The sequence below is a fragment of the Acipenser ruthenus genome, chromosome 2 (genome assembly GCF_902713425.1).
Source record: "Acipenser ruthenus chromosome 2, fAciRut3.2 maternal haplotype, whole genome shotgun sequence".
Lineage (NCBI taxonomy): Eukaryota > Metazoa > Chordata > Actinopteri > Acipenseriformes > Acipenseridae > Acipenser > Acipenser ruthenus.
Genome location: NC_081190.1, coordinates 96,172,518 through 96,190,283, shown reverse-complemented (window position 1 = coordinate 96,190,283; position 17,766 = coordinate 96,172,518). Strand labels below are relative to the sequence as shown.

Below are 17,766 nucleotides of genomic sequence, written 5' to 3'. Positions count from 1 at the left end.
ACCGCCCCGTCCAGCATTATTATACCATTGGCTTGACCGCCCCGTCCAGCATCATTATACCATTGGCCCAATCGTTACAGTTGCCTTTTTCCAATTAGAAAATCCTCTGTGCACCCACCTCCACCAAATGCACGGCAATTTTTGTGTTCATGTCCAGCTCTGACACTGGGGCCATTCTTCTGTGACTGGCACAGCAGAGGTCTCTGCTTCTTCCTCATCTTGAAGGCTGTCTCTGTAATTGTTCATTTTACTATGTTTCGTGAAATACGAATCCAGTGTATAAGTGCATTTAGCCATGTTTAAATAACCAGTACTTTCAAGCTGTTACTTGAAAGTTCTCGTACCCCTTCCCATTGGACAGGAGCTGAGTTACTGTGAAGAAAGACAATAGGACTGTTTATACAAATAGTCTATTTTGCCATTACGCCTCTAGTGGTAAATCAAAATAACTACACACAAATATGTGATATAATTATTCTACGGTACTTTCTTTCCTTCTAGACTACATAGTCCTATTCCTCACCTATAAAAGTGGAGGGGCAACTGCTCCCCTTGCCCCCCCCCCCCCCCCCCGTAATCCCGCCAGTGTCCTAACCTATGTGATTTGAACATGGGTTTCTAATTAAGCAGATAGGTCTTTTACCTTGTCTTCAGTAGCTGGCCAGCTTAGCTTTTAATACAAAATATCTTCCATGTATAAGCAAAATCCCAAGATGCTGTAGGTGTGCATCAGTAACGTAGTGGTGGCTTTGTGCACACGTCCAATGTACAGTATCTTTATGTGCACTTCCAGCAGCTATGATGTTTATTTCATTATTATCCTCTCTCTCCTGGTAACCCAATTCAAAAATGGATAACTGACATAACCACATTCACTAGAATGAGCCTTATAAAGGTGCTGAATATGAGAGATTGTGAAGTGGAAACATGGAGTCTCTGACTGTACATCATTCAGCTTGGCTTGGAGAAACATGAATGCTAATTTTATAATAATATTTTAAAGCTTATAGAATGGTAAACATGTTCAAGGGTTTTTTTTTTCTCTTATCAGATACATAAAGCAGCACATTTAGGGGTTAGTTTATATCATCTACATTTTTTAAATGTCTAATTTCTTATCTGTTCTTGATCTTACCCTATTATGTCCTGCTTCGATCATTATCTGCCACTATTTCCTGAAGTGAGATGTATATTTTATCAGTGCAGCACAAGAAATAAATTCGATTTTAGAAAAAATGTAGGTTAATGCTGTACAAAACAACAACAGGCAATGAAATGCTGCATTGTGACCCTGTACCAGCTCACTTCAGTTATGACTGAAACTGCAAAAGTCTAGCACAGGTCCATTAATACCACTTTTAATTTCAATGTAAAGCTTTATGACATGGCTTGAGGACGGCGAATTAATAGGTGAGCACCGAGGGTCCGGATTTGGAATAACCATTTATCTCTCATAATCACCGGGTTTCACCTGAAGTAACATTTCAATTATGACAACTGGCAGCACTGTTTCATGATGTTTGCAATATTCCCCTTGGAAACCTAATCACACCCACTTAGTCTTGGACATAAATCAACTGTTATGTTTAGCAGACAGAGGGAACAGGACAACCTGTATCCCATCTTAATGCCCCCCTTGTCATCTCTTGATGGGTGGTGTGTAAATGAGCATGACAGGGGATCTATCAATCAATATCCATTTTGTCAAGAGACACTATACATATTGTTGACATGGGAAACACCAAGCTGTAGATCACTTGCATAATAAAACACACTGCTTTTATATATAAAGAGAGGGAGAGAAAGGATACACTGTGAACATTCATAGAGTACTGATAAATATAACATTACAAACAGAGGGAAAAAACTATAGAAATAAGCAAAACAAAAAACCTTCCTTAATTGCTTAATTTTATGTTCACATCACTGTCAGTCCCGCCCCCTTTTCACCTCCACTCCTAAAACAAGATAAAAATGGCTGAATGAAAAACTGCTGAACGGTGATTCTGTGACAGAAAATGAATTGCAAAACATGCTACAAAAGAAAGAAAAAACTGGCAGCATGAACTTTAAAAACATTTTCTTTTATTTATTTATGGTATTTAGCTGTATCAGCTATATTTAAACAAAATACTGTAAACCATAAATATTTGCGACCAAAATATTTGGTGAATCACACACCTATTTTGCTCCAGAAATGTTGGTGACCTGTTGCACTGGTAGTAGTATATTACTTAATTATAGGTAGGGCACTAAGATATTTGTGCCAAAAATGGTTACGCAAATATTTATGGCTTTATAAAGTCATATTTACTATCCAATCCTGCGGCTTCGGGCATTATAGCCCCCTGTCGGTAACAATAGTCTTCCCTCTGGTCAATAAATTTCCACTATAGTCCTCTTCTCCAGTCCATATTTATGAGAGAGAGAGAGATTGATTTCAGGTTCTTCTGGGACAGAAATGAGACTGCAGCTGTGAGTAATGAAGTTAAAGACTCAAGCCGTTTACTTTTGTACAATAATCAATTAATAAAATAAATAAAATCATAAAGTGAGGGGAGGGAACTTGGAGTTAAATGAAATAAAATCTCCCCCAAACACAACCTTCTCTCACACTTTTGTCTCCCTCAATCTCCTGGTATTTTCCACGCACCCCCTTATATCCCAACGCTCCCTCCGCCCCTACATCCTTCGTGCCAAACCTGCACCCCAGTTCCCCCCCCACACACATCCACACACGATGCAACCCCTGCACGCATACACACCCAATGCAACCCCTTGCATGCACACACACACAACATGCAACCCCTGCACGCACACACACACAACAAGCATAGTTGTAGTCAAAAGCTTACATACCCCAATGGAAATTTATAATTTCTTAAAATTTCTCGAAAACAAATAATTATAGGAAAAATCTTTTGTAAAGATTCTGAAGTAGATTTATGTGTGCTTTGGATCATTGTTGTGTTGGAACGTCCAATTGCGCTTGAAACCAGATTTTGTAGCGGAGGGTTTCAGATTATAGGCCAATATCTTTTGGTATGCTATGGAATCCATTTTACCATGTATTGGAACTAAATTTTCCCTTGCCATTAGAGGAAAACCAGCCCCATAAAAGGATATTACCACCTCCATGCTTGATAGTAGGTATGGTGTTCTTTTCTTTGTACGCCTCACCAGACTTTCTCCAAACGTAACGACTACATGTGTGAACAAATAGCTCGATATATTCAATATATGCCAGAGTGTAATAAAAATCTTACAATATCTGAAATATAATCAAATGCATGTATTTTACCAACTAGGGCTACAGTGTGGGCAAGGATAGCGAAGCGCGTGTGCTTGGTGGAAAGAAGAGCTCATCACTTCCTCTGGCATTCAAAATCCAAATAAATGAAATGTCAAAAGGGTGTCTTTGGTTGTGTTATTAATAGCGATTCTCTTGAAAGTCCAGCTTTCCTGTGCAATTCGATTGTGTCTGTGTGTATGCATGTATGTCAACTGGTCAGCCTCCTGCATTTCAGAGTAGGTGCCTTAAACAATGGGGGCTCTATTTTAAGCCTGCCATTATTTAGAGAGGACTTTATTTGGAAGGAAACCGTTCTGGACACTCTTTACAATGAAAAAATATGTATGTTTGTGACGCACGCCCCCCTTAGAGGAATAATGAACACCTGAACTGCAAAGTATTACAGGGAGTAGGGGGTAAAAGGGGGTTGGGGCATGTGCAATTAAACTTGCTTACAGCTAGCTTATTCCATTAGTCACACCTGTTGTGTACCTCCACATTTCACATGTGTAGTTTTGAAAGAAGTTATGTTACTTTATTATATTCCCTCTCACCATTTTTAATTCTATGTCCCTGGGTGCCAGTTCAGTTCTACCAAGGCTGGTATCTGGGATGTGCCAAGATTTAAACAAGAAGCTTTTGGTAGCCTAAAGACATTACAGACATTTAATCTGTGTTCAAGTGCAAACTAAAAAAATAAATTAAATAAACAGCACACTTGTTCATTTTTTTTCATTTGATTTTTTACAAAGCATTTTGATGGGTCCCATCATATTTTTTAATGGTTTTATTGTGAAGTGCTTTGGGGCATTCATGAAAGGCGCTATTAAGTTTCAGTATTTTTATTGTTATAGGAGCACATAGCAAACATTTTGGTCATACAAGGTTAAAAAAAAGCTCTTCGTTTTCATGCCTTTCTCTCAGGTAGTCTGCTACACTTGCATTTCCTAGGTAATTTCATTTCAGCAGTGGCTACAATGCTTGTCAGTCATAAGGGGAAGCAGCTGGTTGGTTAATGACAGGAAAAAGGAGTTGAAGGGATGGAGAGAACTTCACTCTCCTGATGAAACTACCTGAAAGTAAGTACAGTACCACATATATATTTTAAAATGAAAATAAATACAAAATAAATACTTGCCACAACATGTGCCTCTTTCAAAACTTCCACATGTGAGACACACACTGGGCCACATTTTGTTGGATCAGAAAAGCAGCAGTCAACTGCATATACTGTGTCTAAATAAGATGGTGTGAGGTATATTTTATCCTACACAGTTATAAGTATTTCAATAAAATATTGTAGCTTAATGAAGCAGAGTCAGAGGTTCCCAATTTAACCCTTTGCGGTCCTATGTCGGACCTGGTCCGACATCGCAATTTTCCCTTTCCGGTCCAATGGACCGACATCATCAAAAAGACGCAAAAAACAGGTCTCTAGTCGTTTTTTCTGCGGAAAAAGCCGAGAAAACCGTTCAATGGCCGAGTGAGACCGATAGGAGCTGAGAGAAGCCAAAAAAAAATGTTGATGTTGTAGTAATATAATAACGACTTGGATCACATTATTGAGGAGTTTGGTGATAAAACGAGTGATCAAGAGATGATTTATCAGTATGTACTATTATTAAGAGACATTTGAAAAATATAGCGAACAAGGGGTGGGGGCGGGGCTGGAGATGCAGTACTGAGTGTCCTGTTGATATGCAGTGCCTTTTAAACCTGTTTTACTGTGAAAAAAATACTTTTAAACAGCGCGTCTAAAATAAACTGCGTGTGTGAAAATAAATTGGACCTGACACGCCTGACACGCGCTGAATAAATGGACCGGAATGTTAATGCATTTAATTAAAATACACAGATTAAAGCTTCACTTAATAATATATACCTTTCTGGTTCAAATATGCTAATATCAGTGGTTTAAGTATCAGACACAAATTATTATTATTATTATTATTATTATTATTATTATTATTATTTATTTCTTCGCAAAATAAATGAACACCTTTTTAAAAGTAAAAACAAATTACTTTGTTTCTTCAGAAGTTACAAAATTCTAGGTCTGTAACAAAGGGTACATTTTGACCTTCGAAAGCTCGGAACACATTACCGAACAAAGGTTCAATAGTACTAATTTACATAATTTTTTCCATGTCACACATTCAATGTTGCATTTTTTGTTTTTGACTTTTAAATGTTTATTTTATATTTTATTTCTTATTCAACGTAACATTTGGAGTTTATCATGGCATATCAAAGCAAAACTCCTCATATTTTTTATTACGTTTGAAATCTAGGGGTTCATAAGTATATTCTTCAGTTTAATGCATTTAAATCTCTGCATTCATGGTGCAGTAGTAATCACCTTTCGCTGCAACACATGTTCCAACTGTTTTTTCTTGAAGGTCCAGCACTTCAGAGCTGTAATCAATGGATCTGGTATAATCCTCAGGGAGTCTGCAAACAGACAACCATCTGTATTCATGTCTGTATGATAAGAATCCATATCGCCCTTCTTCGCACAGAGGTGTTGTCTCCAGAATGTTTTGGGAGTCTATGATCTCTGGCCCCCCACACAAGGGAGGGGTCTGCAAACAATTCATTCCTTGACCTGGTGGATGAGATTGAGCAATACACATTCTAGTTAGAAGACAATATTCTGTGTATGCCCAGGAAGGAAGGACTTTTATATTCAAACATATTTACAAATGTTTTTTATTCCACAATGGCCCCTTCAGTTTTTGACACTATGCCGAGACAATTTGAATTTCAGCCCATTTATCTTTCATGAGTTAGCAGCCATGACTGTCCTTTGGGCATCCATCCAGTAAAATAATAATAAAAAAATGCCTGCTAAAGAAGGCAGTGGGCTGTGATGGGATTGGAGTCAAGTTGTCAAGGAGCCAGATGCAGGTTCACTCAGCCCTGCGGCTTCTGTTAAGCTGCTGAGAGTGGGAGTTCTTATGGGGTTTCCTGTACGGTTCAGGATTCATTTCCTATCCGTTTTCCTCTTTAGGTGCCATCACAAATGGGCGCAAAGAGTCTTGTGTGCATCAAGCACTGTACTGTATGGGCACCCCTAACAGAAGAGCCAGTAAAGCTTCTCTGCAATGAGGGTGTCTTGCTGTTGGGTAGTGACGGGAGGTGTTTAAAGGTGTTATTTTTTGTGATCAATTATTTCTGTGGTGTTTTGAATATATACAAACAGTAGAGAGCTCCATAGGAAGATTCTTGAAATGTATTTTTGTTTACTGTAAGTCGCCCTGGATAAGGGCGTCTGCTAAGAAATAAATAATAATAATAATAATAATAATAATAAAAATAGAACTACGTACATTATATTATGTAAGGTGATATTGTGTAATGTGATATTTTGCAATGTGATACCTTGTATTGTGACACTTTGTAACAACTGTAAGTCGCCCTGGATAAGAAACAAATAAATTAATAATAATAATAATAATAATAATAATATACAATCTGCAGTAGAATACATAATAACTCAGCTTTGTAAAATAAAGGTTTGATCTAGAAGAATCCAGCCCAGTAAAACTTGTTCTCCTCCCCTGCAGATCCCTGGAGACATGGTGTCGGTGCCCGCACAGCATGTATACCTCACTTTAGAGTTCTATCTGCTTCTAGAGAACTGCTTGTCCAATTGTGAGGAAACATGGTTACTTTTGTTAGCAAGTTATTGAGTGATCAGAATATGAGGATAAAAGCAGTCCAAATTAACAGCAGAGCGATGTACATGGCTGCCACTTCCATTTGTCCAGCTTATCTTCTTGTGTTGCTTACTGTCGTTGGTTATGTTTTGTTCTTTCTGTATTCAGTGCCTGGATTGATCCACATGCACTCTCTTTAATAATGCTAGAGTTGGAATCAGTTTTAGTATTCTCGTTATAAGGCGGAACACAAATAGTATGGTCTCTTAACTATTATTACTGAATGTGGTATTTTCTATTTAGAACATGACAAGTGCACTGCAGTTTGTTAAGGATTAAATATGTTGTGTGCTGAAACCAGAGCCACACTGTTCCTTGTTCCAAAATGCTAGTTTAAATGAATGATTGTGTGCTTCACACCATTGTTTTAGAAAAATATGCGCATTACACTTAATTTGATGACAAATTGCCCACCAACATTTTACTATTTTTCATTAAATACACTGGGATCTAAATGCTGTTTATTTAAATCATTAAAAAAAACGGGGGCACTTTGAGAGATCTCTAACATTGTGTGAGAGTTTCTTGTGTATTTCTGTCTTTACAAATGTCTAGTATAATGACCACATTTTGTCCAAATTTAACATTTGCCACAGTCTGAATCAATTGAATAGACTCCCCTGCCTTTTGTGTTTTCATTCACCATTGCCTCTGCACCTTCCTGCAGCTAAGGCATCTCTTATTAGTTTTATATTGGCACAATTTCTGTTTTTTGTTCACAGAAAAAAATCCATTGTACTTGTAGAGTAGCCAGGATGGACAAGAAATATAGAAGATAACTCTAGGTCAACACTGGGTGTACAATTTTTACTTGTCAGGCTTTCAAACGTGATTAAAAAAAACACTGGAAATTGCAAAGAAAGGGTTGCCTTCAGGCAGGCAGGCAAAGACGCTTCCAAATATAAACACAGTTATCAGGTTTGCTGTCGGTAGCAAAGTACAGACAGTACAAAGTAAAGCTTTTTCTTTTTTCTTTTTTTTAAAAAAAAAATCATTTTATCAGTTTATTGATTTTGCCCTCTGTTCATCTGCATTTTACCAAGCTACTTAACCATGCAGGTGAGGCCCAGCCTGTCTGGCCTCATCTGGCACTTGACAATCAGGAGTTGCTAAAACGTGATGAGGTGAACTATCCACAGCTGATTTTCTTCGTTAACTCAAAGGAGCGCAAGGCCAGTGCAACATTTGCTGTGGGACCCCAGCCAAGATCTGTGACTCACAGGCAATGTTTGTACATTGCCTCAATTCTGGTTCCACCACAGACATATTTACAGGGGACAGGCCGAGGATCTCATAAATATATCTAGTTCTGTACACACCCCACTACAGCTCTCATTCAGAATTTAAGTTCAAGCTATTACAGCCCCCTCCCCTCTGTGCTCCACCAGCACAGATAGTATGTTATACTGTAAGTGACTGTTATTATGTGATTCTACCTAAATCCTATGCTAGGAAGATAATCCCTCTGAATGTCAGACTTGGCAAGCTCAAAACACAACAAAAACAATAACCCACACACAATTATTTAGGCAGGAATTGAAATGGTACTAAACCAGCAATCACATACTGCATTGAGAATCACTCCAGACCTAATTTTTCTGGAATGTATTATTAACTTTGAGCCTACTCTAGACAACACTAGCAGGAAATTCCTCCAACAGGATGCTTCACATTAGGGGAAAAAGAACTGCCTTGTTATCTGTTCATAATTCCAACCTGATTTAATGCTAGGAGCACATTAGTTATCCTAGCAGCCTCTGCACTGAAGTTAACAATTTCTGGTCCACATTAATAAAGCAAATTGAAAGATCATATAACCTGCAATATGTGGACAGAATAAAGGACAGTTTAATAAAGGCTGGTACTGTATGTGAGGGGGGTCGCATTCTTCTGCTAACTACAGCCTGTCACAGTGATGATAAGACAGGATGTTCTGACAAGAATGAAACAGAAAGTTCTGTACTGCCTTTTCCCACAACCAGCGTAGCATTTTCACATTATTTGTGATTTGATTTGAGAGATACGGCTTTACTGCTAGATTAAAGGGATTTTATTTATTTATCGGTTCTTTTTGTCTGCAAGATGCTTTGTGGACTTTGCTTTTTTTAAGAATAAATGGGATGAAATTATTAAGCCGAGTAAAGCAAAAACAGTGGTTACAAAAATTTTGTTTAATAAAATAAAATAAAATAAAAAAAATAATGCAGTATTTCTATGGATAAATGATTGCAATATAACAACTCTGTCAAATATTGAAATAGGTTATATATTTATATTCTAGTGGTTATTTAAAGTTTGCAACAATAACAACAACAAAATCATAATAATAATAATAATAATAATAATAATAATAATAATAAGCTTGTTATCTAAATGTTGGGTTGTGAGTCATATCCCACAAACATCATTTAATTTATTTCTGTAAAAAACGGATAAATGTGACTGCTTCGGACACAAATGACATGAAATGGTAACACATGTTTCAACATGTTTCAGCAGTCTTCTACAGTGTTACAAGATGACGAATGCAGAAACATTCGCTATCATAACCAAAGTCGGCTTCTCTGCATTCATTCTTTGCATTCACAGTGTTAGTTCTGTCTTTATGTATGCTTATTTAATTGCATTTAATGGCGTCCATGTTTTTGCTTTGCTGTGGATAGTGGCTCCTTCAGTAATAATTTAATATGTTGCCTTGTTTTATTAATTTTTTTGTGGCAGTGAAATTACATTTTTCGCTGCCTCATCCACAATAGTATCGCCTTCTAAAGCTTTGAAAAGAATTGTGCGAAATGTTGTTTTAAAACCTTGAAATATACCTTTTCTTCTATGCCTGATCCCACATTTCCCAAAATTATTTTCAACGTCCGGTCCCTGCCTATTGGCTGAGCGCCGCAGATCAAGCAGAGGCTGCACATTCAAATTTCAAACTAAGCAGAAACACAGAGCACTTCGCTTAAATGTGTTTAAGCTTCTGACTGTCTCTGTTGAACCGAATACTTTTTTGTTGTTACCTGTATTTTTATTTTCATCGGCAGAAGCGCTCAGGATGCAAGTACAGTGCTGACACTCCTACAATTATATTAAGTGAGGTTTTCTGTAAATGTATAAAGAAAAAATGCAGTGTATATTTTAGCACTAGTACAACAAGCCCATGTACGGAATTAAAATGAAAGGACATAGAATAGTTTTTTTTTTTTTAACATTTTAATTGGTTTAAAAGCAAACAAATTGGTCGTTCTAAATCAAATAAATACTTGGTATAAATACAACAATTGGAATATACGTTTTGAAAACATCACAATTTCACCTGCAAAGCATTGTAGTGGGGCTGCTGCAGAGATCGTAGTTGCTCCATACGCTAAAATGGGGTGCTACAGGTAGAAGGCTAAATGCGTATACCTTGGCTTCTAGCAGAAGAGGGGCAGCCCCCAACTCGCAACAATTGCATAAAAAATACCACTTCAATGCATGTTCAACCGCGAAAATCGGGTGCTGCCGCGGAACAAATTTGACCCTGTCCCGAATGTATTAACTGGACCAAAATTAAAGAGGCATGGCAATGGGCTACCGGTACACAGATTAATAGACAAATCTGAAAAATAGAGCCTCCCCTCCAAATGGATTACCTCAATTGAACAATAGGAAGGTCATTTGGAGAGGCAGAAATGACAGTTCAAAATGGGCTAACCTGAGTTTTCAATAAATTGTACAGGTTTTAACACCCTAAAGACCAGATAGCTGGAGAGGCAGAAATGACCCGTGTTGACTAAGTGTCTTGACATATTATATTATTATACAATGGGTAAAACCAAATATACATAATGAAAAGGATAACTTAATGAACCAAGTTTATTATACGACGAATACAAACAATTGTACATAATGAAATAGATGGTATCGAGCTATACTTTCATCCTCAGGGAGATCATAAAGGGTAATGCATACCCTAAATACTCTCCCTTCTCCTCAGTACTCTCCCTCTGTGCCTGGGTTGTTCAGGAAGGTTAGGAGCCTGCATTCTTCGTCGTAAGAAATACGTTATGACTGCTGCCATAATGCTGTTTCCTATCAGCTGCTTTCCAATGTTTTCTTTGCGCCCAAATAAGACCAATTTGAAATTTGTCTTATTTGTGGACCCTTTTAGGGCCGGTGCTGCTGTTCTGTCGCTTCATAAATCTAAATCTCATTTTAATATCACAGACTTCATTTACAAATGAGCCCAAAGTATAATTTGCCCGTGCATATAATTAAGGCTTGACACACATTAAAATGCATGGCTAATGAGCGGCGGAGAGCATTGCACGGCGGAGCCCATTTTAGCGGTGCTAACATGTCCTTAACTTGCCAAAATTGTCATGATACATACGGGGCAATCTTAAGGCCAGCATAAACTCGGCACTATGGCCTTATTGCCATCGTAAAAGCTTGAAGTCCCCACATATTCTACAATGTACTGTTTTTCAGATAAGCATTTCAATATTTAGCTACATTTGTTGTATAATAATTTTAAATGTGACAATGCTATTTTTCTGCTTTAACAAACATAATGTTTAATTCTAAAATATCTTGAAATACCTACAGTATTTTACACCATCAAATGCTGTGAAATAAGCCATTTTTTACCATGAAAAAATACAGCCCTACTTATAATACAAACACAAGTAAATTTCAGAAATACAAGCAATGAGTACAGACGTGCAGTCTCCCAAAACGTAAAGTCTGCTCTGCTACTAAGTACCTCGTGATTTATCATGGCTGACTACGGCCCTGTATGTATACACAAAAAACAAATGAAGAAAAATAAGAGGCATATGAGTGTAATATATATTGCTTTTAATATATTAAAATATAAGTTATTTCCGTATGGGCAATGTGTCTGTGAAAGTCCCCTGTGAGATCTGAGCCACTTAACATGACATTTCAATTGATGCATTCTGCAGCTATTGTGCTCCTAATTAGTTTTTCAATGTTTCTAATACATTAAATGAGTATTCCCTTCCCTCAGAGGCTTTGCTCTTAAATTTGAATATACAACCGTTTATACCATTATCAGTGAACTAGAGGGTGTTTGCCCAGTGAGAGTGGAGAAAGCCCAGCACTTGAGGCATTTCAAATATGTTTTCTATTTTTAGTCAGACTTAAAAAAACAAGTTATAGTTCATAATTTATGTATTAATTCCAGGAAGTTTGTACAAGATCATCCATAAAAAAAAAAAACCCTGTACAACAACACTGTCAGCTCAGAAACAGGGAAAATCATCGATTTATTTATTTGAAGCCAACACCAGTCAGATTGGTGTCCGTTATTCTGCTTGCCATGGAGTTTGTGCCGTGCCTCTCACTGGCTCTTCCCCTGCAGGGAGGGGGCACAGATTGACCAGTTCCTGCAGGAGACGGCGGCGCGGGAGGCCAATGCGAAGGTGCGTCTGCAGCAGTTCATCGAGGAGCTTCTGGACCGGGCTGACCGCGCTGAGAAGCAGCTCCAGAGCATCAGCAGCTGCGGTACCACTCCCAACGGCAGTCTGAGCCGCTGCAGTGTGCCGGGATCCAAGAGCACCGGCCGACAGGTACATAAACACAGCCACGTGGCGCTCCGGTGAGAGGCCGCTGTTATGCCCCTTGGTTGCCATCATAAAACATACTATTATTAATACAAGGAATAATGTACACTGTAATGCTCTAAGGCAATCATTCTATCAAGGGGTTTTGGTGACATGATCAACCACAAGAGTAAAGTGCACCTTTTTACATGCAGATTTATGATTTTTTTTAGTATTTATTTCAAACATTATATAGATTTCAAAATTTTAAAAAATGTAAACTGAACATTTTATAGTCATATTAACTACGGTTTCTAAATTTGTAGGGAAATAAATGTGGGAAATAAATGTTCACAATGTATACAAAACATATACAGATTTATAATTGATGATGGTCATTTAGTCTTGTTCAGTTAGCTGACTATAGTGGTGTTTTAAAATGCTGCAGCTTATTCCAAATTGCTGTTAAATCTGTTGGTGAGGGCAAATTCCAGAACATTATTATACGTTCAGAATTAACTTTACAGATTGAACAATGCAACAAGACAACAAAACATGTGATTGACACTGTGATGGTTATCAGTATAATTATTAAATTGGGAAACAATGTTACTTTCGTACAAACAATCAGAAGCACAGAAGAGATCTAACACAGCAAAGGGGATATTATTAACATGTCAGCAGTTTAAAGTATACAATGTCAATGGTGCTCAGTCACTGAGGGCAATACATCAAAACAATCAAAACAGGTCCTCGTGGATAAGCAGCGTGTTATATGATCGCGATTATGTTTACTCAAGGCTGCAGAATCCTATTTGACTACAGTATGCTTGAGAAGCGATCATCTTGTGAAAGTGCCTAGTTTAACTGCCATGCGGTGTTACTTGTAATGGCCTTAAAATGACATTACAGTACAGTATTTTACTGCCACGACTACCACTGCAGTTAAGCATCAGTGGCTTACTTAGTTTCAGTTGCGATGCAAATCTCAGTTTTTCACTAAGGGGAGATGCAAAGCTCCGTAAAAGAACTGCAGTGAATGAATCAATTACAGTATACAGTACTGTACAAACTCGGTACAACTCGTATAGTTCGATTGAAATAAGAATTTAAAAAAATAACTACAGCTTATTTTTACGAAAACAATCCAACCACAAACTGCATGAACTGCTCACTATACTTTTAGGTATTGGCTTGTACCGTCTAATTTGACGGCTTAAAAAGGAAACGTTAACAATTGTACATTATACAGAATTAACTCGGTGAACAAAAACAATAAACAACTTACAGTTTCACACAGAAGTCAAGCATTGTTGTTTGTTTCGCATGCAAAAACACACGCTTTGAAAATTCTGCTGACAAGCTTGTTATCCCGAATAACCTGAGCTTTAAAGCCAATTGAATTAATTTTTTGCTTCTCACTCATTATAAACTGACACTATAACCAGCTGCACTTGGTAGTTGCGAATGAATGAACGATCTGTTTTGTCAGAGGTCAGTCACGTGAACAGTGTCAAGTTATCCACCAGTCTTTTTAATAGTTTTTATCTCTTCAGTACTGGTAATAAGTACCAAGTGTCGAGTTATGAGTAAAGCGTGGTGTCGAATTAAAAAATTAAGAGGCAGGATGCATATATTTTATATGGAGAAAATTTGTCTGTAGAATTATCCACCAGTCGAGTTAACCAAGGTTGACTGTGTACAGCTTTTTTTTATATTTATACTGCAGTACAGTTTGTAAGGCAGTACGGCCATTACACTAACACTAGTAGTCTTGTTATATGGTGGAACACAAATAGCATGGTCTCTTAACTGTGGATCCCAACTACAGCATTATAAAGGGGGAGCACTGTGTGTCTATATATATATATATATATATATATATATATATATATATATATATATATATATATATATATATATATATAATGTTTGTGTTTACATGTGAAAAAAAAATATTGTTAAAGAGCCTTAAAAATGACTTATTTTCAAAAACAAATACATAAATTGGATTTTTTTTTTTAACAAACTTGATGTGACTGTTATTGTGCGAGTACTTTGGTGGTACAGTATTATCCGTCACTCCCACAATTCACCACATTTTACCAGAAAACTGAATTCCTATCATGTATGAATATTTGACCCTTTTAAATAATATTGCATTTCATCACTGTATAATATGAGTTTTGAATGAGACAGAAATTTCCCCTTTCTTTCATTTAGTGCATTGCTTTAAAATTGCATTAATGTTTTTCAGGAATAGAAGACTTTGTATTTGTCATAACTCATATTCATATTTAGTTTTTCAGTGATATGTTGTTTGCCAGTATATTTAGAGGACATGGGTCTCACTCTATTGAAGCTGTCATACAGAGGCAATAAATATTGCATGCTTGATTGGATTTTAAATATTAATAAACAAAACTGAGAACCATAAATAGAGTCTAACATGCATGTGAGGGTGTTTTTCCCCCTTTGGTAACAGCACATTTTGTTAACTATTTTACATCTGCAGTTTATCAACAGATTATTATTTATGTATTCAATTGTTCATTTATATAAAATCTTGTTTAGCTAGGGGGGTTCAATATAAATATGCCAAATACAAATATGAAAATATTATTTTCCAGTGCCCATCAATCAAACTCACAGACAGACGTCAAAGCTTTGTGATAATTCAATTCTATATATATTAAAATTGTTTAATCAGTTTCAATAATAGAATCGGTTCTCCATCTGACGTGACAATGCAAGTAAAATATCACCTGGGGATTTATCTTTAAAAATAAAACTAACAAAAATATAAAACTGTTCAATATTAATGCCCTCAGCAGTAGACGTTCTCTGGTAGGTGGCTGATCGTGTCAACAGGTATTTTGAGAATAAAAATTAGTCTCAAGATTCAAAGATAGTGTTTTTTGTTAGTTATTTACCTTCCCTCCTTGACCATTATACTAGTAATGTCTTGTCATTTTGCACCCTGTTCTACTCTTTACATTAAAACACCACATCCAAATACTTTACACAGGGCATTTATTTCATGACAGCTTCACTTTCTATCTCATATTAGCCTTTGCATTCATTTCACATCATCATAATTGTTATACATACTGTCCTTTTTGTTTGCTAAAACTCTGCTGGCCTCTTGTTGCTATCAGCAATATTGACACACATACAACTTGTAACGAATACTATGATGGGCCACAAGAAATACAAAAAGACCTTGAGATCAGTAGCCACTGTGGACAATATTTACAATATTTGACAATTACACTTGTACATCAATTTTCTTACCTTCATTTTGGGTTATGCAGATTTTTTAGATTTAGCAATATACATGCAAAGTTGCTGGGTTACCTTATCACGTCATGTATTGGAGCTCAGACTCACTACAGTAAGTATAGCTTCAATCAGACTATGTGACCTACAAGGTTCCAAGGTTCAGCAGGTTATCCACAGCAGTATATTTGAAATAATTGCTTATCCTGAATTAACATTAAATAGACTAGGAGATGATAGGTTATTAGTAATGAATTCCAATTATGTAGTGCTTTTTTTGTTCTGTGATGTAGGACTGTTAATAGTCACTGCGCAGCTTGCTACCTTTCCCTCAGTGTGTGATAATTAAGGCAACTGCTACAGTAACTTGGGACCAATCCACCGCTACAAAAGGAATGTGTGTGTTTTTTGTATGTTTTTGTATTTCACATGAGCCCCACCAATGACGCAGCTGGCAACACGAATACTATATATAACTCTTGTCTGTCTTTATGAGTCAGTCTAAATCCAAGCAGGAATGAAGTCAACCAGAAATATCCTATTTTATTATTTCAGTCAACCAGACCAGAGCGCACAAACATTTTAGCCTCGTCCTGTTATGACTTAATTTGCTACAGTAGTCAGAGGAACATAATGATTTACAACATAAATGATGAGTAAATTGTAAACCCTGCTGTTGGGCAAGATAAATATATTAGTTTCAATTGCTGGCCAAATTATGTTATGTAAATATGTAAATGTATTGTTCAAATTCTGGAATCCTTTTCAGTGGCCCTTGATGGACAAAGCGTTCATTAGTTTTGCCGAATGCATTTGCGTTAGTCCTATATCCCCCATGTGTAATCTTATTACTATACTTTCAAAACCGCTTGCGTAAATCAGATCAAACTTTACATGGACATAGGTTACAAGTTACTATTCTATGTGCTGTGGTGGATATTGACTTACAGCACTCATACAAGTGTTATGTGTATCCCTGGCTGAGTATAAGCAGGTTGCTAACGTACCTTGTTATTATTCTGTTTTATTGAAGATGTTTAACGTTTTTATTTTTCTAATCATTTTCCTTAGAGGGAAAGAAACTCTGGTTCCACTGTTTCTCGAGGGGTGTATCAGGTGTCGGATCGACGCTCCTCACCAAGCACTGGGTAAGTCTGCCAGATTTCAGACCTTATCTTCACACAGCTTTCATCAGGATGTTCCATGTGCCCGGATCATACGAGTATCTGTTACTATTACAGATTTGTACAGATTATGAATGGTACACAAGCCAAGTATGTGTTACTTTTAGCATATTAATTTTGTATGCAGAAAAAGATTAAGCTTTAGACAATCTCAGGTCTAGGCATAAAGGACGATACTTCGCACATAGTTTCCATAGCAATAAAGTAAAAACAAAAATACATATTGAGGCCAGGTTGTGTCTTAATTTAATATTGAAACAATGTAGGCAATTAGGTCTACACCATTAAAACATTACATATTCAGCATTATAGGTGGATCAGCAACAATGTTTAGGTACACACAGGACATTATTCATATTTCAATGGGAATCAATAGACCCAGCACAGTGAAAATGGGACACGGGGGTCCGGTGCGTCTTAACAAATTGGCCAGGGAGTTTATTATAGCGTTTTTCACTCAGAAATTGAGATCATCCGACAACATGTTTCACATGGCAGTCAGAATATACAGTGCCTATAGAAAGTCTACACCCCCTTGAACTTTTTTCACATTTTGTTGTGTCAGTGTCTCAGAGTTTCATGCATTTAAATGAGGATTTTTTTCCACTTATCTACACACCATACTCCACACTGTTAAGGGGATTATTATTAAGGGGGGTCTGTTGGGATTATTATTATTATTATTATTTATTTCTTAGCAGACGCCCCTCCAGGGCGACTTACAATTGTTACAAGATATCACATTATTT

General features: G+C 36.9%; 1 protein-coding gene across 3 annotated transcripts in view; it reads left to right on the top strand.

Moving 5' to 3' along the window:
- LOC117408324 (F-box only protein 41-like) overlaps window positions 1-17,766 on the top strand; it is a 74,027-nt gene that overhangs the window by 14,539 nt on the left and 41,722 nt on the right. For all 3 annotated transcript variants that reach the window (XM_059004338.1, XM_059004344.1, XM_034013220.3), the window contains exons 3-4: window positions 12,374-12,581; window positions 16,905-16,981. In XM_059004338.1, the coding sequence (XP_058860321.1) occupies window positions 12,374-12,581; window positions 16,905-16,981 (285 nt within the window). The remainder of the gene's footprint in view (window positions 1-12,373; window positions 12,582-16,904; window positions 16,982-17,766) is intronic.